Source organism: Sceloporus occidentalis, unplaced genomic scaffold (assembly GCF_023333645.1).
Source record: "Sceloporus occidentalis isolate IW3139 unplaced genomic scaffold, rSceOcc1.0.p SCAF_137, whole genome shotgun sequence".
NCBI lineage: Eukaryota > Metazoa > Chordata > Lepidosauria > Squamata > Phrynosomatidae > Sceloporus > Sceloporus occidentalis.
The window spans coordinates 2,572,574-2,598,144 of NW_028317117.1; the positions used below are offsets into that span (position 1 = coordinate 2,572,574).

Here is a 25,571-nt window from a genome sequence, read left to right on the forward strand (position 1 = left end):
TTAACTCTATAACGGTGGGCTCTAATATATTTACGATTTTAATTCTATTCTAACCAAAATAAGTGTTTTTTTGTATTGTAAACAAATAATGGATTAATATATATAGATATATTTATATATCATCTTTTTTGTTAAAATTCTGTGATTTTAGGAATTCTAGCGGAAGGAATTCTGGTTAAAAAGGAAGAATCCATTAACATTGGCTCTTAAAAATAACTGATTGATGGGGGGGATGGGCTACATTGAGAAGATGCCCCCTAGTGGAATAGGGATTATGAATGGCGATGGGGGCCGATACTATCCTAAGTGGCAATGCCCGTCATTCTCCATATTTTGGGCTTGTGAGCGTGACATCAGACTTGCCGACTTTTTTTTTTTTTTTTTGTATGTCAAATGTATGGCTCATTTATGGGGACCCCCAGTCTACGGGAGAACGCCAGCCCTGCTGGTGAATGAGTTCCCGACACAAGCCCAAAATAAAAATGGCCAACAACCCCCGCGGGGCTGTATTAAAAACGTCCTGCCCTCTTATTACTGGAGTCTTCCTTCAATGACCCTTCCGTAGGTCCTTGTTTTGAAGACCATGGTGGACACCAACACGATGAAGGGGGTTGGCTGGAGCGGCGAGGGTCTCAGTTGACGCTGTCCTCGTCGCTGCCCTCGCCCCGGTCATCTTTGGTTTCTGTCACGCAGCTCTCGTCGATGTTCTCCAGGGAGTCGGCGTGCTGGACGGACACCTCCGACAGGCTGATGGTGGGGAGGGTGCTCTGCTCGGGGAACAGCCACGGCTTGTGTTGGGGATTGTGCTTCTTCTTCCACTCGGGATACTTCACGCAAGCTTTATACATCTTCTTCATGGCCTGTAGACCGGTAGAGAGATAAAAGGATTCGGGTTTTTAGGGAAGTAGAAGATAAAATGGGGCCGACCCAATGACCCCCTCGCGTTTCCAGGTTATAGCAGAGAGAAAAAGAGCAAATGCTAAACTGATACAAAGTACGGTATTTGGCGATTCAGTTCCCACGGCACATAGAGAAGTAACGTGAGCTAATCTGAGCTAATCGTTCCAAGTACACACAGAGCTCAATGCAATCAATTAAGCAAACAGGTTCCACTAAAGCTAAATGAGCCATAAATGTGTGTCCAGATCACCTTGATACAAACTGAAACAACAAATTACATATATATAATCCCTAGGCATTATCATCATACTGTGTATGTTACAACAGCTTTGCATACATATGCGACCAGTAATTAAATATGTGTCAAATATACTGTATATATATATATATTATATATATATATATATATATATATATATATATATATATACACATGCACATACACACACACACATATATATATATATACTAACAATAATGATTAATACATTTCTAACTGCAAGAAAGGACTGAAGCTCGAGGCGTCCCACTAGAATTCCATTAATCGCCATCGGTGAAGCCGTCTGCTACCTAACAAAGTTACATTGTAGCAAGTTGTGCAATAAAAATGGTTTGATTTGGTTATTTCACATGATAAATTTTTAGCAAGTTGCTGGTTATATATATATACATACATACATACATACATATACACACATATATATATATACATACACACACACACACACACATGTATAACCCTTGCAATGCTGGCACCTTTTTAATTTGAGGATTATGATATTAAATTAAGCTATTTAATATTTTGTGGGTTAATGCCCCCCTTTTGAGTTACTTATTAAAATTCCCTCACCTTTAGTTATGTGTTATTATTAATAATTATTAAATAATAATGAAAGCATACACACGTTTACTATATAACTATACTATTCTGAATTGTATAGAAATGCTGGCACATATTACATTTCATACGGAGACATAAACATCCGTGTTAACGTGTTTTCACACTCCTCTATGCGTGTGCTTAGCGTTTTACCTTTCAATATCAAACATCTTAAAGGGGCACCCCAGCCGCAAAATGCACTTTAATGTATATGACAGCTAAGAGGTCATTTTACATTTTCATGGTGTCCCTCCTTGCAAATACAGAATCCCCCCCATACGCACTTGCCCCTTTTCCCTCCCCAGCCAGGACACATCTCTCTGCACATGATATTCTTACCCCAGTCGGCTTCACCGAAGGTTCTGCGAACATTGGGGGTGAACGAAGACCCCCGATGTGCAAGCATGGAAAGCGCTCCTATTCTTTTCAATGGGACCACTTTCCTGCCACTGGGGAGGCCAGCTGCAGCTTCTACTTAAAGAATGCATATTAAAGTATTCAGAAAGTACTTTAATAAGCATTGTTCTCTAGCGGCGCTGTCAGGGAACCGTCTCTGCGTGTTTTCATTATAAAAATAAACGAGGCGCGTTTTTAAATGATGAGAAAAGCTTTGCCAGCCTTCTCCAGGCAATCGCAGCCATCGTCGCAACAGCCTTGAATTAGAATATTCAAGAAGGAACAAAACAGCTTCTGTTTGTTGATGGATCTATTAAAGAAAAAGAAACACATGCGCGGTTTATTTACCCGCCGGGAGCGCACATGTCTCTGGAATAACGATTTAACCCGCGGGTGCCCAGACAAGCCAGCCTCCGAATGCAACATAGTGCGCGGGTTCAGCCTCTGGCGCGTAACTAGTTAAAAAATGTACCGAGACACAATGCCGTGAAGCTATTTACAGAGAACGTGCTGGCAATCTGGTGAGACGAGAACATAAAGCGCCATGGCATCTGCTGGCGCTATATAAATATAAAGTATTTATTTCTTATACAGTTGGGTTGACGTCATAGAGGTTTGTCTGATTTACTCAAAAATGTTGTGTGTGTGTATATATATATTTAATATATATAATATAATATATAAATATAACATTCTTCTTACACGTTCTAGAATTCAGACCACATTCTCATATTTTTATTGTACTTACTTTTGGGGCCAAAAACTGCGAGGATTTGTTCACGACCCATTTGGGTAAAGAACCTAAAAACAAGAAGAAGGATCTGTTTGAATACATCATAGACATCCTTCCTTATATGGATCCTGACATTATGACATCACCGCCTACATTCCGGACATAACGAATAACCGTACGGCATCCGATAGAAATGTACGTCTTATTATACGCCGTGAAAATACATGAAGCTGAGTCGGTGGCGGTTTGGTTTTATAAATGAATGACCGTTCCATAATCAACTGCGAAAAATTCATGAACCGCCATGTTAGTGAAACCCAATTTTGGCCTCATTCATGAGTGGATTTCTGTGGATTTGTGGCTATAGTAACTGTAATTAGTCTAGAATTAAATTATAACGTTTTATTTAATGGAGGGAGCAGTAGATAGGTGGAACAGCCTCCCAGTAGAAGTGGTAGGCCACTCCTTGAGGCATTCCTACGATATCTCAGTTAAATTATAGATTTAACGCTTGTATTCCTGTCATTTATTTATTGCTTTAATAGGACACGGCAGGTAAAATCAAATGTCTTCTGAGATGATTCCCACCACAGAGCCGATCTATAGCTCATTGTTACCCAGAAGCCCCCCCGTATCCATCCATGTATAATAACATTTATATCTCACCTCTCGGGTCCACCTGTGCCAGGTAGATGAGGCTGCAGCATTTTGCCCCTTCACTCTGGATGAGGTACCCCGTTTGGATGGAGACCGCTCTCACCAGATCTTTCCTGGGGGGGTATTTCTAGAAGTGCGAGAACAGAGGGGTTAATAATCACTCCCATTTAATGTTATCCAAGCCATCCAGAGATGACACCGCAGAGGATACAAGCCTCACGTAGAATCAGGAAAATAAAAAAAGGGGTGACATCAAATTACCAAATTATGACATCATCGATGAACCTTTTTTTACAGTTCCTATAAGATGATATGGGGATGGGTAAAACTGTGCCAAACTGTAAAAGTAGAATCAACAGGATGAAGACTGGTTCGTTGCTATGGTAACCGCACCCGCTTTTCACTTTCCATCATATTTCTTATTTCCACAAAATGATTGGGGCTTAAAATCACCTAAACCATTTATACCACGCTGGCAGTAAGATACCGATACGTTTATCTGCTATTCAAGCTCTGTTACGTCTCCAAAGCCAGACTAAACGTGAAATAACAAACAAGGAAAGGCGTGTCATCAGAGATGGTGGGGATTTTGCTTCACAGGGATGGTGGTAGATACGTGGAACAGCCTCCTGGCAGAGGTGGTAGAGACTAATGCAGTAAGGGAAATGTAAACATGCATGGGAGCGGCATACGCCTCCTTAATCTAAGACGAGACCAACGACTGATTACGGTTCTTCACATTAGGATGGGCCAGATGGTTCTTATCTGCCGGCAAACTAAAGGATAAAAAGGGGTAGAAAAGAGCCGGAGAAATGAGAAAGCGATGTAGTTTTAATGGCGGACGGAGCGCGTACGATATCAGTACATGCAAATAAGATAAGACGTGTTTGTTAGGGAACATGCCATTCAGTGCGGGGTTTGTACATCTGCGCCGCTCTCCTGGACTTGTCTCTGTTGACTGACAGCGTGATATATTTCTATATTTACTTTGCATTTAAAGGGACAGATTGCGCTCTGACGAGAGATAAATAATAAAGGGCATGCGAGTCATCTGCTGGCTGAGAGATAACCACCCCATCCCCAGCACGAGCGAGATGATTCCATTATATCAACCGGAAGCCAAGTGATTAATACCACCGTGAGCTAAAGTGAAGACCCAAATCCTGCGTAAATAGGCCAAGCTTTGAGCGATCGCTTTGAAAGAAACTCTTTAGAACTCTAACCATCCGAGATCGGAACTTCCCGACACTTAACGACGACTACGATCCAGGGCTGAGGTATCTACAGTTCTTGATGGGACTTTAGTCTTCCTCTCCTCTGACTCCTCGCATTTTCCATGACTGGGTTAAAAAAAAAAAAGCTACGGCCAACAATTTGGCCCAGATCGCCAGTCCTGACCTCAACATATCCTAGAGGTCCATACACTCACTAGATGCCCCAATCTTGAGTTCTCTCAAAGAAGAACCTTCACTGTCCAGACAGTAACTCTACTGGGACACCCAAACTGGTATGTGTTGGGACAGCCAGTCACCACCGGCTTGGCTTAAAGACCACTTATGTTCAAAGCTTGTGTTCGGCACATTCCCAGATACCACCGGGACCTTTGTTCCCATGATGCTTTACTCACCGCGTGTTTAACAGAATAGTTCATGATGATGTAATCGTTTCCCATTGGCAGCCACGAGCGTAGAGTGATGACGTCGCGGTTCTTCAAGGGCTTAGGGCACTTCCCTGTTGGAGAGACAAAGCGGTAGAAAGTCATCAAGGGCATCTCGTTCCAGCACTCTACTCAGAGACTGCCTGGGCCGACAGTCACAAGCGAGACACTCTTCTCTAAAACACCCTGAAGACCTTTTCAGATCTCATCAGACCCCACTGGAGAGTTAAAACCGGGGGAAAAAATGTGATTTTATTCAAAATGTCTTCAGGATTTAGCCCATCAATTGGTAAATCGTTACTAAATCCACTCCACGGGCTGTGTTAACTTTTTAATGGGTCGGATGTTCTAGAGAACTTTTTAATACAACCAAGTATCGGACCGATGGCGTCAGAGGAATTCTTAAAAAGTAACCCGTTTATAATTGTTCACATTTACAAAGTTATTTAAGTATTATTATTAGTTATTATTTTTGCTTGCACTCTAATGATCCAATAGTATTCTCGTTTTCACTTACATGCATAGTATCCGATATCCGCATTGACCGTCAGCTTCCCGATATCAAAGGTCTCGATGACATTACTGTCCCACTTCTTGCGATACTCTATATCATGGAGAACGTCATAAAGGACTTCAGCCGGTATATCCTTACACTCCATCCTGCACTACAGAGACAGCACAGGGAGAGATGGTAAGTGACAGCAGACCCTGGGTCCAGCAGCTCAACACAATCATTCTGGTAAGCACAGTGATTTCACTATCAGATCACTGATTCTAAAATCACAGCACAGTGATTCCGCCATCAGATCGTCATGATTCTAAAACCACAGCACAGAGATTCCACTACTAGATAACCGATTCTAAAATTGCTTCATGCTGATACGAGTAGATCACTGTGATTCTAAAATAATAGCACAGTGATTCCACCATAAGGTTACCATGATTCTAAAATCACAGCACAGAGATTCCACTATCAGATCACTGATTCTAAAATACAGCACAGTGCGTCCACAATCAGATCACGGATTCTAAAATTAAAGCACAGTGCTTCCACTATTAGATCACCATGATTCTAAAATCACAGCACAGAGATTCCGCCATCAGATCACCATGATTGTAAAATCACAGCACAGTGATCCCAGTATCAGATCACTGATTCTAAAGTTAAAGCACAGTTGATTCCATGGTCTGATCGCCATGATTTTAAAATCACAACACAGTGATTCTGCCATCAGATTACCATGATTGTAAAGTTACAGCACAGTGATTCCACTATAAGATCACCAATTCTAAAATTGATTCATGCTGATACAAGTAGTTCACTGTGATTCTAAAATAACAGCACAGAGATTCCACTATAAGATCACCGTGATTCTAAAATAACAGCACAGAGATTCCACTATAAGATCACCGTGATTCTAAAATAACAGCACAGAGATTCCACTATAAGATCACCGTGATTCTAAAATAACAGCACAGAGATTCCACTATAAGATCACCGTGATTCTAAAATAACAGCACAGAGATTCCACTATAAGATCACCGTGATTCTAAAATAACAGCACAGAGATTCCACTATAAGATCACCGTGATTCTAGAACCACAGCACATTGATTCCACTACCAGATCACAGATCCTGAAATGACTTAATGTTGATACCGGAATCATTTCTTTTGTTTAGTCCATTCCAATACCACCTTACAATCATTCCAATATCCGGCAGTCAAAATATCGCAATATCATTTTTTTTTCTCAGTTATTTGAACATTGTGTGTTTCCTCGGCCTGAATATCAGCATTACAATTATACACATTATAAATGGAATATCCGAGACTCGTCTATATGAATAAAAAGCGAAGAACACATTATAAATGGAATATCCGAGACTCGTCTATATGAATAAAAAGCGAAGAACACATTATAAATGGAATATCCGAGACTCGTCTATATGAATAAAAAGCGAAGAACACATTATAAATGGAATATCCGAGACTCGTCTATATGAATAAAAAGCGAAGAACACATTAACTTTAAAAGAAATAAAAAAAAATGTTAATAGTACATTTTCTACCAAACTACCAGTAAATGATGTTATTAAAGTGAACGCATTCTTTCTAAAATGGGCTCATTCATCAATGTTTTTTGCCAAAGGGGCCAAATGATCCCAAAATGATAAGTAGGGGGCCACCTACATTTTATATTGCTTTATATTGATGACGTAGCACGTTGGGTATACATTGATTTCTTTAGATTTTTTTTTTCTCGTTATAATTCCTGTAGAATGGAATGGAGGCTCCAGACCGGCTCTGTCTAATTAATCATACAGACGAGGAATGAAAACAAGAGGCAACGAAGCTCAAAACGCTGAACTATCAGAAATAATCCAAATGAAGATGCCGGATCTGGAAGAGAGATCGGGGTCCACCGATGACCTCAATGTGTCATATAAAGAATGATGGGAAAAATTCAAAAGGGCCGACTTTTCGCAGGTGCCGACGCGATCCTGACTCCTCTCGACGGGGTGCAGATTACTGCGAGGAGGGCAGTCGCAGCGGGGCAGCTTAAAATGTCACTTCCAAATGTCACAGAGCTCTGGATCACGACGTGCTGACAAATATGAAAGGAATAAGGAAGCCGACGTGGTTCACTGGAAAGGTCCCAAACTAGAAGGTTTAAAGGGTTAAATGCAATGTTGGAAAGCGCCTGCTCATTGAGATGGTGGTGGTGAAGTGGAGTGCCTTTCCAGAAGAGGTGGTAGAGGTTAGTACATAGATTAGATCTAAGCATGCTTTTAATAGACACAAAGCTATTATTTACAATTATGTCAATTAAAGTGTTAAATAAAATCAGGGAACTACGAGCCTGCAAGTCTGACACCTGCAGCTTCCTCCTGTAAGAAAGATATCTAGATGTCTGTCACCAAGTTATTATATTTCTTCATTTGGTTAACTGCGTGTGAATAGTTAAATAGGTCCCTCATTCCTCCCCCGATGCCCCTCTTTTCTAGGAGCTCGGAATGAGGGTATCGCAGGGTTCTACGGCCCTAAAATCCATAATAACGGGTGCTGGACGGCGCGGAACATGACATAGTAGAGAAGATGGTTGTCTTGTATATTATTGATGTTGTGGAGCTCGGAGGAAGCTTGCCATCCAGCGGCTGTGTCTGCAGACACGTCACCAAGCTGACGAAACACGCGGAGGACATCATACGTGTGCGTGGCAGAACATAGCCTCCTCCTAGACGTCCAACAGGCGTGATCAACACTAGTCCAGGATCCACCAACAAACCCCCCTTCCAAAATAAACACCATTCTCTAATATGATCTTCCATGTATTCGGAGGAAGGGTCCCGTTTCAGTGTAGCTGCCCCTTTTGCCCATTATCGGCCCCATGGGCCGTGGAAGCAGAAGAGGATAATGAATCTATAGGATTAACCCTTACTCCTTGGTACATTTGTACAAAAAGGACACGGCCGTATTGGGAAGGCAGAGTCTTTAAGGCTGTGGAAAAAAAAAAACCCATAACCATCCACATTTATACATTTGTCGGGAACACTTAATAGTCATGTGACACAAGAGTGTCATTACCCGATGGCAACCGAAGCCCCCAAAATATCTACGCACGGGCCGTCGGAAACCTGCTAAATATAGCAGACTTATTAGAGAGAAGACGCAGACGTACCTGGAGGACTAATTACTCTAACGAGCTCGCTGAACGTTCGCAGCCGAGGCGCTTTATTTATTATGTACTCCCAACGCGTTTCAGGTTAGAAGTAAACATGTTGTTTTTAGCAGAGGGTGTCTTTAGATTACACTATCAATGAATGAGGTGGTATAGAGGCAGAATGTTCTGTAACACGCACAATGTGTGGCCTCCTCAAAGCGCTGCCGTATTTGTTTTGTCGGCCTCTACCACTTCTGCTGGAAGACTGTTCCACTTATCTACCCTTAGTGCACAAAGCTTACAATCTAACGATGCCATGTGAATTGAATATGCGTTGCTCGCATTTACACACTTGACGCGTCGCTGTGGCCGGCAGCTATATCCACTTGTATGCATCGTTTGTAAACGCAGCGCAAGATTATATTCGGTTTAAAAACCAGGATTACACGACATAAAGCGATTATTACGGCAGCGTCACGGTGATAGCCTCGGGATTACGCTGCATCGTGGAGTCGTATTAAATGAGTGCAGATCCAGGGAAAGCCAAGTCATGGCATCCATATCTAGATAGAGAGAGGAAAACATATTAACTCTACAAAACCCAGATCTACACAGATATCTGTACGCAGGGCGTCCATGGTCCAAGACCACACGCCGGCCATCTGTAACTCCTTTACTTTGTAAGCTTGCGAGCCGGGCTCTCTCCACCAAATGTATCGGTTTGTCTTAGTCTGTCAATTCTTGTCTTGTCATATCCCTTGAATTTATGTATTGTATTAAGCGCTGCGTAAAATGTTGGCGCTATAAATAAAGGATAATAATAATACTTCATCCCTATTACACTAGCTTCACATCTGCACCCAGACAGTATGCGAGAGCATCTCTCTCTATATATAATATATAAAATATATATATATATAAAAAATATAAATATATGAAATATTATATATAAAATATATAATATATAAAATATAATATAAATATATATTAAATATATAAAATATTACATATATAATATATAAAATATATATAATTATAGATAGATATTTTGCATGACGCGAAGCAGATGGCAGTGACATTAAACAGGACGCCCACCATTCCGGAGTCACCCGCCTTTATCCTGCCAGCTGAAGAAGAGAAACGGTCGACGGCCGGTGCCCCCCCCGCTGTGCCAGCGCCGGGGTGACTCAGACTAGAGAGACAGAATGTTTACGGCAGGCTGGCACCGTACAGGGCGTCCGCCATCTGCAGGAACCTTCTCTATAAGGGGCTATTAGGGAACGGATAGAAGATCTTTCAGAGCTAGAAGATTCTGACGATACGTTGAGTGTTTAGCACTTAAAGAGTTAAACGGAAGCATTAATATTGAAGTAAAGGGATGTATTGATCGGTTATCTGCTGGAGCCTCGGGATTTTCACGTAAACCTATTCATGTTCTAACGTGTATTACGGCCGGGGCCGTTTTTACGTCACCGTCGGATTTAACCCCTTCAGTACCGGGACGTACCTGGTACTTCCTGGTTAACAGTCACCGGTAGACCGGAACGTACCAGGTAAGTCTCCTCCAAAAAACGCCCCCACATCACCACAATCGCACAGCCTGTCTAAGCCCGCCCCCAAGCCCACGATCACTCCCACGGAGTGATTTTGTAGGCAGAAACAGCGATTGCAGAAAAATCTGCAATCGCTGTTTCAGCTGCCACAGGCAGCTTCAGGGAAGGGGGGGGGGGTAATGAATGGGTCCCCACACAAGTGTGGGGATCTGATCCAACACCCCCCTGCTGCCTGATCGCTCCATGAGAGCGTCAGTGCAGCGTTAACCCCTTCAATGCCGCAATCGCGGCATTGAAGGGGTTAATTCCCGTTTTTTTTGTGGGTTCTGCTGCTGCAAAAACGAGCCCCCAGAAGTCCTCTGATCAGTCCTGTAGGACTGATCAGAGAGACTCCTCCCCTACAATCTCCAGTCTATTGGAGATTGTGTCCCAGCTGCCAGAGGCAGCTTCAGGGACAGGGTTCTTCGGTCTCCGCATGAGTGTGGAGACCAGACCCCCCCCCACCCCCACCCTTCCTCAATTAACCCCTACCCCCCTCTTCCTCAATTAACCCCTTCAATGCTGCGATTGTGTATGACCCCCATCGCAGCATTGCAGGGGTTAATATTAGTCCCCACAAGCTTGTGGGGACTAAATATCAATCAATGCTGTGCTTCAATGGAGCATCAGCATTGAAAGAGTTAAAAAAAATAATGTAAAAAATAATAATAATAATAAAAAAAAAATAACAGCACTGACCTGAAAGTCCAGGGTGCTTCCAGGTCAAATGCTGGGCTGATCAGATCGCTCCTGGCCAATAGGAGTGATCGGATCATTATGGCAGCCCACGGATGACCCTGCTCTACAAAGAGAGAGGGGTCATCTAGGGTAATTATGAAAAAACACAAATTATTAATAAATGAAATAATCATAATTATTACCTGATCACTTGTCGGTGACATTTTAAGTCGCTGATTATTGATCGGTCTCCCTGATTGATGTCAGCGGCCTAAACCTGTCACTTACAAGTAATCTGATGAAAAAAAATATTTAAAAAAATGTAAATGCACATGTTCCAGTTTTGCCCTCATAGCTTCCTCAAAAAATACATGAACCATGCATGTGAGGCCGTGTTGGAACCGGGGGGTGTTGGTGAACAAAATGTGGTGGTTTTTTTCCAGTGTTACACATATGCTGTGCAAGAAATAAATTGCAACATTGAAATGTATGCGTTAAAAACGCAATAAAATAATTTCCCTGTGAATTTTGGCAGACATCAGTGAAGAAATGGCTGGCTGAAAACTGTCAAAACTACCCTAGTTGAACACCTTGACTCGTCTACTGTTCATAAATATATACTTTTATGGGGTAATTTACAGTGGGGGGGCTTCCAAAATGTCCCAAATGGGATATGGGCCCGGGAAACCAATTTCTGAAAATTCCAAATGTGAAAACAAAAATGCGCATGTTCCAGTTTTGCCCTCATAGCTTCCTCAAAAAATGCATGAACCATGCATGTGAGGCCTTGTTGGAACCGGGGGATGTTGGTGAACACAATTTGGTGTTTTTTTCTGCAGTTGCACATATTCTATACAAAATATAATATAAAATCTAAAGCAACATTGCAACATATGCAAAAAAAACCCCAAAAATATAAAAATACCTCAAAATTTGGCAGCAATTGGCGATAAAATCCCTGTTTGAAAAGTGTCAAAATGACCCTAGTTGTACACCTTGACTTATCTACTGTTCATAAACATATAATTTTGGGGGGGTAATCAGTATCTGTGACAACTATTGCAGTTATTAGACTACCATGCCAAATTTGAAAAAAATTACATTTCAAAAACGTGATGCATGCCTTGCAATATTTGCCCTATACTGGTCAAAATAGATAAAAATCCTGGCCATGTTGGGTGGTTTCCAAATCAGGACAAGTTAATGAATATATTTGGGATAATTTTTTCCCATTGGTTTAATGTGTGTACAATTTGTATGTATACAAAACTGTAAAAAAATGCGTTTTTTTTCATTTTCCCCCCACTTTTTCCAGTTTTTTTCAAACAAAACAATGTACTACCCAGCTTACTATGGTTTCAAATGAAAGCCCTACTTGTGCTGAAAAAAACAATATATGATTTGTGTGGGTGCACCAATTGATAAGAGAGAAATTACAGTTGAAGAAAGACATGGCAAAAACACAAAAACGGCTCCGGTCCTTTAGCGACACGTTAGTATCAAAATCCCGGTCCTGAAGGGGTTAAAGCTCCCAGGGCCGTATCCAAAAATCGGGAGTGTCCCGCGAGATCCGGGACTGTTGGGCGGTACGACTCAGTTATCCGTCTGTCGGTATCTGTGTAAATCTACCTGAGCTTGGCTGCAATCCTGACATTAGAACTAAAGCTGGCCGGAGGATTAAATTGGAGGAAAAAAAACAAAAAACAAAAAAAGCTCTGCCGGCGGCAGCGAACTGCCCTGAGAACGTAATCTCTTATCTCTGCCTTCCGTCTGCTCTGTCTTCCCAAATCATCTATTATTTACGTATAATGTATATTTGTACGCAGGGTGGGGGCGGGGAACTTCCCTATCCTGACGCTCCATCTTACTGAAAGTAAACATTTAACCCTTAAATAGCCTAAAAAGGCTTTTGGGGGTTTTTTTTCTCTTTCGTTCCAGATGCCCCTTTAAAGTACAAAGGAGGGGTAATAAAACACATTAACTCAAACGAAAGACTTTCAGAAGCCACAGAGCCGACGCACATGCGTGAAAAACATCAGAGAGAGAATGAAACGCGTATGATGGTTGGAGCGCCCCGTTAACTGTATAGATTTTACTTATTTACTGAATATAAGGTTTCTGTAACAATCTATATGTTATTAATGATGTATTTATAGTTTATCTGCAGGCGGTACTCGTATGTATACGGTGGTGTCCAGCGTTTACACCGACGACGTGTGTACGTGTCCAGAGATCGCAGATGCGCCGGTTGCTAGGCAGGAAAGATGCTGCTGTTGCTAGGTAACAGGAATGCTGAGTGCTCCTCTCCGCATCCTCATGCACAGTCTCCTGCCTGCGCATGGTTAACTCTCGCTGTGCTGCCTGCTAAAGGACTGGAGCATTAAAAAACAAAACAAAAAAAAAAAAAACACGCTGAATGATACTCAGAGTGGGGAGAGAGAGTGAGTGAGAGAGAGGGCAGAATAACGTCCAATCAAAATTCATAACAATGACCTCTTTACTGCCACCGTTTGGGCTGAGAGGGCATTGCAGGGAGAATCAAGGGGTTACCGTGGCCCTCTTGGAGATGTGTCACCTGGATCAGATCACTTACCTATACAAAGAGGGTGACTCAGTGTGATGGGAGTTAGACAGGAGACTGGAGATAATTTATGTGCTGAGCCCAAACTCTCCATCACATCTGCAGCCATCGATGTCCTTGATGTCACCATCTGTCACGTGACTCCGCGTGACGCGCGTGTACGTTATTCACTATTCCGACATCCTCCTGCCCCGCTCAACCTTGAGCAAACACTGACGGGTGCAGGCGCCAGTTAACCCATTCAGCGTCTGCCAACACATTCTGTACTTTTCCAAGGTCAGAACACAAAGCGTCTATATTTAGCACGTTCCCTTAGTTATTTTGGCAAATGGGGAGGAAAAAAAAAAAACCTTGGAGGGACAGCGAAAGAGGACGTACCTTCCTATCATAGATTACGAGCATCCCTGGGATATTTTTAATAAGAGATGCCCCTGAGATGTTGCAAATACATTAACCCTTTAACTGCCCGGCCCATACATTATATGGTATTTTATCCACTAATGGCAACAATTAAATGGTTGTAATATCTGTCCTGGTCATCTGTATTAAAAGCAGGGATTTTCACCTGTAATGTTCAGGCATTTGGTAAATCAGAGCTAGAGTATGAAGAGGACATCTCCAGAATGCACGATTGGGGTAAAAAACACCAAAACAGGGACTGTCCCTCCTAAACAGGGACTCTTGGGAGGTACGCAGTTTTTCCTCCCCCTGTGCACATCCATTATTAAAGAAGCTGGTTTCCCTTCTCGGTTTCTGGTCCAGGAGTGAAGCTACGTGTGGAATACATGATGCCGTCAGGGATAGTGTGAGTGTGTGTGCGGGATAGTGTGAGTGTGTGCAGGTCACACGGGGACAGATGGTCAGCGGGACACGGCGTGAGTGTAATTGGAAACGGCCCTGTGACTCCAGGGGCCACTAATTGCCTTCCGAGAGGAATGTCAGCTGGGATTAGAGGTTTCTGTGACACGTCGGGGCTGCCGCTCGCTGAAATTTTATTAACTACAGGGTGGGTGACGCGATGCGGTACATGCCATGAGTCCCTCCATCCGGCTTTTCTTCCAGCGTCCTACCCCCCCCCCCCGAAAGTATCAATAATGTGCAGTGGCGTATTTACTATCCAATCAGTGACGAGAATTATTAGACACTGAAGGAGGAGGGAAGCTGCAGTCTTGTAGCTTCTGCCAAAGGGTAAAATATCTTATTTTCCCCAATTTTTCAAATATTAGCAAAGCCCTTCATGCTTTTATGGGGAGGCCGTCGGGGGGCGTTATACTGTACAGATTAGGGGGCTCTTGAAATAACCCCAGATATCTTCGGCATCGTGTAGCGAGAAGTAAAAGAAAGTTCTCTGTCATTTTACTTTTTTCTTTAATGCTCCCTGTTTTATAAAAACCGCGTTTAGAAAGTTTATGGAAATACTGCAGTTGCCTAGCAATAGAGTCCTGTAAGTCCCTCCCCTATGTATTACATCACAGCAGTCTGTCTGTCTACAGTCACGCCTACCCGCCATTGTATGCTCACGCGTGTGAAGCTTTACAGGTCCACATTCACACAATGATGGCAAGCGAGTGCGAGTGAGTGAGGGGTTCCGTGTGATAGGTGTGATGAGAGTGATTAGAAACGTTTATAGAGATCACGGATGGGGGGGGGGGGTCTGAGATGGGCAGGCTGAACCGTGAAGACAGGGAAAAGAAAAAATGTCGGTGCGCTAAGCTAGTCTCAGGCTCAAATAATACAAATGTATAATATGAGGCCTACCAAACAGTGTGAGCATGCTGCAAATACAGTGTATTGGCTGTACAATGTATACAAAAAAAATACTGTCTGCGCTTCTCACCCTAATAAAGTTGGCAACAAATATATAAACATAATATAAATGAGAGGTTTTGGTTATATGAATTGGCCAAAGCATAATTAAGCTCACCCGCCACGTCAAGGCACACTCTCAATAGGGTGAGAACCTACTCTCACCTCCTACATAGTGGGCACACAAAGCAGTTTATACTGCTACCAAAACCAAATTAATGTGTTGGGGGAGGTGCAATTAAACCTCCTCCCATTTAACCCCTGGACAGCAAGCTGCAACCAGACTAATGAGGAGCCAACCAAAACCTCTCATTTATATTATGTTTATATATTTGTTGCCAACTTTATTAGGGTGAGAAGCGCAGACAGTATTTTTTTCGTATACATTGTACAGCCAACACACTGTATTTGCAGCATGCTCACACTGTTTGGTAGGCCTCATATTATACATTTGTATTATTTGAGCCTGAGACTAGCTTAGCGCACCGACATTTTTTCTTTTCCCTGTTTGCACATATTTGAGGTTGTTGGCTCCTCATTAGTCTGGTTGCAGCTTGCTGTCCAGGGGTTAAATGGGAGGAGGTTTAATTGCACCTCCCCCAACACATTAATAAGGTTTTGGTAGCAGTATACACTGCTTTGTGTGCCCACTATGTAGGAGGTGAGAGTAGGTTCTCACCCTATTGAGAGTGTGCCTTGACGTGGCGGGTGAGCTTAATTATGCTTTGGCCAATTCATATAACCAAAACCTCTCATTTATATTATGTTTATATATTTGTTGCCAACTTTATTAGGGTGAGAAGCGCAGACAGTATTTTTTTTGTATGAACCGTGAAGACAGACAGGAGTCAGAGGCCCGGCTGAAATTTCTTCAACAAGAAAAGACAGCGGAATTGTATGAAATTATAAAAAAGGAATACGCTTATTTAGGATGAATTCCATAAATATATTCTAAAGATCTAGGAATGTTGGGGGGGAAAAAGATTAAGGATAATAAAAACGTGATGATGTTTTCAGTTCAGCCAAAAGCGAATGACACCTTTAAGGTCTGTTGCCCTGCGTGAGTCACCGTGAGGCAGACGGCTCATCTCCGAGTGCGCTGTGATTGGCTGCCCCCCCCCATACACTCGGCTCTATAACCACAGGATAATTGAATCCCATCATGTCAGATTAAGGACAGTGGGGTTTTTTTTTTCCTTCCCAGCCAGGCTTTCTACTCCGGTTCATCTCAAATTACAAAAAGGATCCCTGTTATCCTTAACCTTTTCAGCGCCAAGACCGTCTCCAGCACAGGTGCAGATAAGCCGATCGTTTTATATCTCCTATTCAACTACTGGGAAAGTATAAATGATTCTCTTTGTAACAGGAATATCAAAGTAGGAATAATTGTCATTAATTTAAGCGGGAGAACAATAATATTAGAAACATAGAAGCTGCTGCGGGCAGATCGGCCCCATTCGGCCCCCGTCTAGTCGCCTGTTTTTCCTGCTGTAAAGACTCAAACCTTCATCAGTCGTTGGTCTTCTTGTCTTAGAAAGCATATAGCTCCTGAATCTAAGTACTTTAGGAGGGAAAAAAAGGAGTAGCTGCAATGTTGCACCGCCGTAAGGCAGCCGACATTGGCAGGATAGAGCGCCCACTCAACTCAACAGGAGCATTTTCTGCCATTTCCCCTAAACCGACCCTGGAGCCGCCTGGCGTTCGCATGGAGGATCGCGTGAAAGTTTAAAGGGACGGTAAAGTGCACATGATGGCCGAAGCGTCCCTTTAACCGGCAGCAGATAAAACCCACATCCGTGTTTCTACTTCCTGTATCATGGAGAGCTTCCTGTACAGACCCCCGGCAGCCCGGGCCAGTCCTTCACAGGAAGACATGATACTTCTGTAGCGTCTCCGTGGTCCGTCAGAAAGGAACAAGTCCGTTTAAAGTAACAAGAAAGATAAAGAAATAAACTCTTCCCTTTCTTGTAATCGTACGAATAATATCGAGAAGAAAGTTTTTATCCATAAATCCCAGGGCTCCCCAGCTTTTAAGGCACTGGAGTCGGACACCCCATACCTAGGAACTTTCTGGCCCCGGCTACTCTGAGCCCAGCCATGCGGGTAGGAGGTCCCCGCTGGTGTCGCGGGGAACAGGCAATTGGTCGAGAGAAAGTGGGAGGGGAGTGGGACAACACGGAGATTCCCGGTAGCGACCCAGAGACCCCGGAGAAGCAGCTCCTCAGCTGGAGTCGCCGGGGCGAAACACGGAGAAATGCCCATTTCTTAGAAGTATGTTTTTTTACTCTTAAGATCAGAGGGTGCGTCGAACTTCAAGAAGGGCGGTCTAACCTTTATTTAGACAATGACGGGCATTATATTCAGCGGCCGAGGTGTGTGGGGGGGGGTCAATTCCTTTCTACAGAAACTCAAACTTTCCTCTGTTTGCTTTCGGCCTGCTGAGATCAGTAAGTGTTCTCTCTCTAGACGGACAGAGATTGCAACATAAGGCTTTGGTGAAAACCGGCAGAACCATCCGGCAGAACGACCTCTGTATCCACTTATAAAATATTTACTGACCAAGATACTTCTTATTACCCAACGCTTCCTGCACTCCACTTTATCCATACGTCAAGCTGAACAGACCTTCACATCGTTCCTGGGGGGGTAAAAAAATTCTTTACACATCACAATTCTGCTGATACTTCATTGGGCCTCCTCTTTCTGTCTCACGTGGTTTGGTGGGTCTTCTATATAAATTTTTTTTTTTTTTTAAAAAGTGATTTTGGTGCAAAGCTTAACAAGTGGTCTCATCGCCATGGCAACCAAGATCACATCACTGTTCTATCCAACACAGTTCACTAGAACACTTTGGAGGACCACCATGACTTTAACCACTATGGGTAGCTGGCTTGGCTTTGTGAAACGAGTATGACGGACAAGTCCGGTAGGTCTCATCCAACCAGCCAATGGGATTGACTCATCCCGGCGCCATGCCGTCAGCTGGCTCGGTTTCTTGTCTTGTCTCAAGAAACTAACCAAAACTGGTCTTCTTTGTTAAATATGTCAGAACTTTATAGGATTCGGGTAACCCTGCTCACTGGCGGTCATCAGGAGGAGCCTTCTCGTGAAGATCACCGTTTTATCCTCAGGAATCCGACCTATCCGGGTCTTCAAAGCAGGCGGTCGAGTGTAACTCGCTTTTCCCGAAATGTTTCTCCCTCCGGAGCTTGCCGCCTCGCCGACCGCGTCACGTTTTTACAAAGGCAGATTGTCGGAGAAGAAGAAGAAGCAGCCCACGCGGGTTCACTCTGTTCCAAAAATACCCCTCCGACGCTCCGAATCTGGGTTAACTTACAAATGTGCTGCCGGTGCCGAGACGTAAAGACACAGAGAAGCCTTTCAACCCGTATCTTATCTCCCCCAAACCACAAAGCCATAGAAACGGATAATCATGTCCTTCCCGACACCCCTATTATCCATTCATCATAGACAGAAAAATTAACCCCGCGGCCGACCAGTAGCTCACGATTTTCTTTTTGCGCCACCGATGCCCTTCTTTCTCGCTAGTGGATATTCCAAATAGAAGCACTTATCAAAGCTTGGGGAAATAAGCTAAAATAGAGTTAAAAGGAAGACCGAATGGACCGAAAATAATATGAAAATGACTTTTCAGACTTGAGTTCGTCAATACGTCCCAAGTGTCCAGGTTTTCGGCAGACAGTCCCACTGGGAAGCTGCCGCACTGTCCTGCTTTTGTAGGTAGGGGGGACCAAGGGGCAGTTGGGGAGAATCCTTTGAGCCCCCGACCGACTGACCCAGAGAGCTATAGAACCAATGGAGGTCTGTGCTGTCTATATAAATAGAACTATATAGAATAAAAAACCCTGCTTGAGCACAGGTGACTCAGATACATATTTAATGGCTAGTTCGGTATGTGTCCGATGTGATTTGCTATGATTAATAGAAGACTGGTGTATAATCTCTTTGAAGCACAACTTTAAGGGTTAATATTCTGAGTAGGGTGATTGTATCCGTCAGATAAAAGCTATGACTAACCGCACCATACAATGAAGGACCGGGGGCCCGGAGATCACAGCGGTCTCCTGGAGAGGCGAGATATTTAAACAGCCGGCAGAAGGAAATAATTTTATCTTTTGTGAGCGCAGTGACGGCAATTCATACACAATGGGGTGTATTTACCAACGGTAAGAATGTACACGTAGTCCGTAACGGATCTTTAGGGGCAGGAACGGACTGCGCACTTGTATGGAGTTATATTTCAGCCTAATATGTAACTAATATGTATCACTTAGCTGCAACATATTAAATACATGTATGGAGTTACATTTCATGTGGTTCACCAGCATAAGTCACCAAAAGCATAGAAAGAATCCGGAGCGGCTAAAAACACTTTTAAGTAACTGTCTAGAAGAAGGAAACAGCAGTCACCGGTGTTACTTTCACACACGTTTCCTCTTTTCACCTTCCAGCTGACGTGTTCCGTGTATGTACGGCTGGGTTCCGTGTTCTGTGTCTAACTGAACTTCGGCAGAGACTGTGTCTGGATAACGACACTTGTAAGGTTGGTTATAGGAATAGCCCTCTACGAACGGGAGAATAAATCAGATGGCACAAAGATGGACAAGCTGTTTGGGGCCCACTTACAAGCTGTTTGGGGCCAAGGTGGCACTGATAAGCTGTTTGGGGGCAAGGTGGCACTGTGGGACATGTTTCTTGTGACGTCAGGGGCCAAGGGGCAATTTTGGCCCCTGGTTCCGATGACAACGCTATGGATGAGAGATGAGTATGTGACCAGCAGGCACCTAGCCAACTACTATAGGGGTCTAGGTGCCTGAGGGTGATGAGGGTTCTACGCAAATGACTGAAGGTCCACAATCTGACCAGAAACGTGTGAGAGGGAAAGGTGCGGAGTAATTCTTACAAATCCTGTTTGATCCAGCGCAAAGTCCTTTTATTAACCCGAAGAACCAGTTTGTTACGGGATCGGCACTTTCTCCAAATTCCACCAGCGGCGACAAAGCCGTATCAGAAAAATACACAAAAAGAAGCATTTCAGGTGAAACCAGGTACTTAACCCTTCCCCAACCTGTTACATAAACACCCATTTGTGGTATTTGTTCAGAGCTGATTAAGATGAGAAAATATGCAGAAATACTCAATTCTCTGGAATCACTAATGGAAAGAGCCAAGCAGCAGCCATTTCTCTGCATTGTGACACGAAGGCCCCCTACAAACTCGTAGTAATGGTATGGGCATAAAGTAGGTGGAGCATGATCTGATGACTGACAGGTAGTGTGTGGGTTTGGTCAAAATGAGCAGATCTGCCGGACACCCCCGCATCCCCGTCTGCCCAATACCCCCGCGTCCCGGGGCCCCGTCTGCCCGATACCCCCGCGTCCCGCATCCCCGTCTGCCCAATACCCCCGCGTCCCGCATCCCCGTCTGCCCAATACCCCCGCGTCCTGCATCCCCGTCTGCCCAATACCCCCGCGTCCCGGTGCCACACGCCCCCTCTCGCCTCAGGAAATCTTAACATCATGGGAAAAGCAAACACGACTTAGCGTCAGCTGACGGGAGACCTTCCGCCGACCCGCGTGTAACGCTGCATTAACAGACACAGATGTGCTGAGAGCGCCGAGCCTGTGCCTTCCTCAGCGGGCAGGCCTCGGAAGGCTCCACGTCGCGTAGCCCACGGGCAGGCATGTGCTGCACTCATGGCTAGATTGTTCTCTTAGGATGATTTGATGAGCAAAGGCATGAAACCACACGAACACTGCTTTAACTCCTAGTTACAGAACGCTTTTTGCCCCACAGGGCAGGTGTCTCGGGGCAGCTTTTGAAATGAATTTCAGCTTAAGTAGTCTTTACATGGAAGCAGAATGCCACTTATGTGCTGGGACCATCCCGACAGCACGCCAAACGTTCTGTTTAACCATCACACCTGGTACAAAGCTTTGGGCACTCTGGGCACCTATCTGAGCCCCGTCCGTCTCCTGCACCATTTGAAAAAGATCAGCAGCCAATCAGGAAGCAGGAGGTCAACCACACATACTATAAGTGTGTTGGTACCACTTTCTGGGACCACCTTAATGCATGCACGCAAAGACAGCCAACAAAGTTCATGAAGTTAATTCTGCAGCTACTGCATTTCCGCCCAGGACAACAAGGTCTAGGCCCACAGGTCCAAGGGGGTCCACAAACCGGGCGGGGGGGGGGGATTAACATACCCAGGAACACCCAAGAGCCCTTCCTTTTCTGAAGGCGGGTAGGCGGTCCCACTGATGCCGGCGGGCGGTCCCACTGACGCTGGCGGGCGGTTCCTGGAGGGGAAACAGGTGGGAAGTTTCTCCATGGTAACCCGGAGACCCGGAGCAGCGACGCTTCGCTCTGAGTCTCCGGGCGAATCCCAGAGAGTCGTCAGGTATGGCAATGAGATTCCGGTGCTTTATTAACCCCTAACGTTCCTGCTGGTAAAATGGGGATATTATGGGTGCTCTGTTATACATGGGGGGGGACATGTTTCTGCCACCAGGGGTTTGTAAAGTGCCAAGGGCAAACTGCCTTCTCTGTAACACGTTTATGCCTGCGCAGAACTACCGTAATTACCCCGCTATAGGTACCTTAATAGTTATTACAAAGGATTGAACGGAACATTCCGAGGAACATGAAGGTTAATTAAAGCAGAAGCGCCCCTGGGTCTGGTAAATGACCGGGAGGGGGGGTAGTCCACGGGCCATTAATCCGGATCCAGGAGCCGCATGACTCCATGATAACCCTTTCAGTGCCAATGCAGCAGTATTAAAGGTAATCAAACACAAAAAGCAGCTCCTATATACTGCATATGCTCTCCAAATAACGTGTACCCCCTAATTATTACAAAGGGGTCTCACTAACTGCGTTTGTATCAACCCTTTGATCTCATGCTCAAAGAAGATGTTGCTTCAAATATTTAAAGAAATGTTGAGTAGTGACTCTGCAAGTTGCTTAACTAAAAGGAGAGTAGATAAGTGGAGCAGCCTCCCAGTGGAAGTGGTAGAGGGTAATACAGCGAGGGGATTTAAACATGCATGGGATAGGCACATGGCCAAACCCCTGCAGCAAACAAAAGGCTAAAGGATAGGGGAAGCGTGTATCAGAGGAGATTTAGCTGGAAAAGAACATTGCATGAAGTCATACGTGATGTAGTAACTTCACGGGATGTGGGGTGTCACGGAATCCTGTGTACATGTCATTGAAACCGAGCCCACGAACCACACATAGTTCCACATGTATACACGTGTCACACGCAGATCATTAACCTGGCACACAATGAAGCCGGGTCACCGGGACACAATACACTGCAGCCAATCATACTATAAATTATACACGGGTCGGGGATCACGGACACGCGAGGATACAATACACCCCTGCTGGTCTGACGCTTAATGCATCGTCGGCACGGAATACGCAGCCCAGTCAGAGCTCCAGTGAATAAATCTCCGGCACACAACAAGTTAACTTGGAACACAAACCCGTCTCTTACAACCATTCACCATAGAGAGGTCCTTTATAAAAGCATAAATAACGTCTGTACAATAATAATGGAGCCAATGTTATCCGGGTGATGAAGGGTTAATAGGAATGCTGTATGTATGTATGTTTTGTATGGCTTGGCATGGGCCACGTGCTGCTGATCCCAGCCACGGCGTGTTGGGTATGGGGGGCTGCGCAGAGTTCTAGGCGCGTTGGGTATGGGGGGCTGCGCAGAGTTCTAGGCGCGTTGGGTACGGGGGGCTGCCCAGAGTTCTAGGCGCGTTGGGTACGGGGGGGCTGCCCAGAGTTCTAGGCGCGTTGGGTACGGGGGGGCTGCCCAGAGTTCTAGGCGTGTTGGGTATGGGGGGCTACGCAGAGTTCTGAGTACGGGGGGGCCTGCGCAGAGTTCTAGGTGCGTTGGGTACGGGGGGGGGCTGCGCAGAGTTCTAGGCGGGTTGGGTACGGGGAGGCTGCGCAGAGTTCTAGGTGGGTTGGGTATGGGGGGGCTGCGCAGAGTTCTATGCACGTTGGATATGGGGGGCTACGCAGAGTTCTAGGTGCGTTGGGTACGGGGGGGGCTGCGCAGAGTTCTAGGCGCGTTGGGTACGGGGGGGGCTGCGCAGAGTTCTAGGCGCGTAGGGGATGAGCAGAGTTCTAGGCACAGATTCATTGTATGCATTGAACAATAGAGCTTTGTTCTCACCTTGATCTTGTGCAGGGCTCTCTCCTCCTCGAGGATCTGCACCCACACCGTGACCCCCGACTTATTATACGTCAGGGTCCAGCCGGCCTCCGACGAGCACTCCGTCCTGAAGTTCTGAAAGTCCCGGTCATCGGGGATCTGGACCGTCTCCTTAGACATCTTGAGGGTTGTCAGGGGTACGTCTGCAGCTCGATGCTCTGCTGGAGGGGAAAAAGGGGGTCAGAGCGGGGGTCTCAAGGAGTTGGGGAGTGTTTGGGAGTCTAAGCGGCACAGAGGAGAGGCTGAAGAGTGGAGCTGGAGGATGAGACTGTTCAGAGCAGGTGGGGTATATGGGGCAGCAGGTGGGGTATATGGGGCAGCAGGTGGGGTATATGGGGCAGCAGGTGGGGTATATGGGGCAGCAGGTGGGGTATATGGGGGGGACAGGTGGGGTATATGGGGCACACGGGGCAGGGGGAGGCTGATGCTGGGAGCTCTGGTTCTAAAAGTAGAGAGAGGAAGAAGGTGGGGAGGACTTACTAGAAAGAGAGATCTGCTGGATATAATTAAATGTCAACTGCAGCCTCTGAGCAGCCACACAGATACAGCCTCCTACGGACCGGGACCCCGCAGACACAGCCTCCTACGGACCGGGACCCCGCAGACACAGCCTCCTACGGACCGGGACCCCGCAGACACAGCCTCCTACGGACCGGGACCCCGCAGACACAGCCTCCTACGGACCGGGACCCCGCAGACACAGCCTCCTACGGACCGGGACCCCGCAGATACAGCCTCCTACGGACCGGGACCCCGCAGATACAGCCTCCTACGGACCGGGACCTCGCAGACACAGCCTCCCCGGCAGCCGGAGACTTCTTTGCCATGTAACCCAGCCCCAGGCCAGTTGATCCGGTTCTACCAGCCAGGCAGGTGCAGCGGGACTATCCGACCAATCCCGAAGCTGCTGAATCAGCACTTGCCACCAGCGTGAGTCAGGAGGGGGCAATTCCCCCGAGGGCAGCTGGGACGCCCGGAGATGCGGCGGTGCAGTCACACTGCGCGGGTATTTAAACGGCAGTGAACGCAGTGCGCAGCCGGATCGCTGGGTGACACACGGTGTACTCCGCGCTGTACCCTCCCACCTCCTGCCCAGCAAGCGCAGCACACACCCCTATGCAACATCTGCCAGCCCCTGGGTCCTGTAACCCTCCGTGTTGGGCTAGCCAATGGCTGCAGCAGGATGCCCTCTGTTGGGGGCAGCTCTGAGCTGGGAGGTAATAGAAACTCACGTTTAACCCATGCCCTGCCAGCTGTGTGATGATTAAGGTCCCTCCAGGCACAGATGAGTAAGAGCCAGCAGAGCTAGCAATCTAATTAGACTGTTAGTATATAGAACTGCCAAGGGCATCCAGAAGGCTGCTGTGTGCTCAGACTCCTATCAAGCCCAGCCTGCATGAAGGTTCTCCATAGATGTCCTATGTTCACAGCCCTGATCCTGCAACACATTACACCTGTCTATATTTACTCCCCTAATCCTGCAGCACATTGCACCTGTTCATATTTACCTGCCAGATATTGCAGCTCATTGCACCTGTCTATATTTACTCCCCTAATCCTGCAGCACATTGCACCTGTTCATATTTACCTGCCAGATATTGCAGCTCATTGCACCTGTCTATATTTACTGCCCTAAAACTGCAGCATATTGCACCTGTTCATATTTCCCAACTGAACCCTGCAGCGCATTGCCCAAGCCATGTTAGCCGATATAAAACTGCAATATTTTTCACCTGTCCATATACACTGGCATAGTTCTGCAGCACATTGC

At 45.5% G+C, this 25,571-nt stretch overlaps 1 protein-coding gene across 1 annotated transcript; it reads right to left on the reverse strand.

The window, feature by feature from the left end:
* Window positions 1-632: 632 nt before the first annotated feature.
* On the reverse strand, window positions 633-23,920 carry STARD10 (StAR related lipid transfer domain containing 10). The gene is made up of 6 exons (XM_089499583.1): window positions 23,762-23,920; window positions 5,741-5,888; window positions 5,194-5,297; window positions 3,576-3,693; window positions 2,925-2,977; window positions 633-860 (listed from the first exon to the last, which is right to left on the reverse strand). Exons 1-6 carry the CDS (start codon window positions 23,918-23,920, stop codon window positions 633-635), a joined length of 810 nt encoding a protein of 269 aa, XP_089355709.1.
* Between the last annotated feature and the right edge of the window lie 1,651 nt (window positions 23,921-25,571).

What these genes read in the sequence shown, in the direction of transcription:
- STARD10 (XM_089499583.1), bottom strand. Translation starts at nt 23,920, where the DNA reads ATGTCTAAGGAGACGGTCCAGATCCCCGATGACCGGGACTTTCAGAAC. An exon ending in GGATATCGGATACTATGCAT is followed by an intron (nt 5,298 to 5,740) that starts GTAAGTGAAAAC and finishes TCTCTCCAACAG; the next exon opens with GGAAGTGCCCTAAGCCCTTG. An exon ending in GGCACAGGTGGACCCGAGAG is followed by an intron (nt 2,978 to 3,575) that starts GTGAGATATAAA and finishes TCTTGTTTTTAG; the next exon opens with GTTCTTTACCCAAATGGGTC.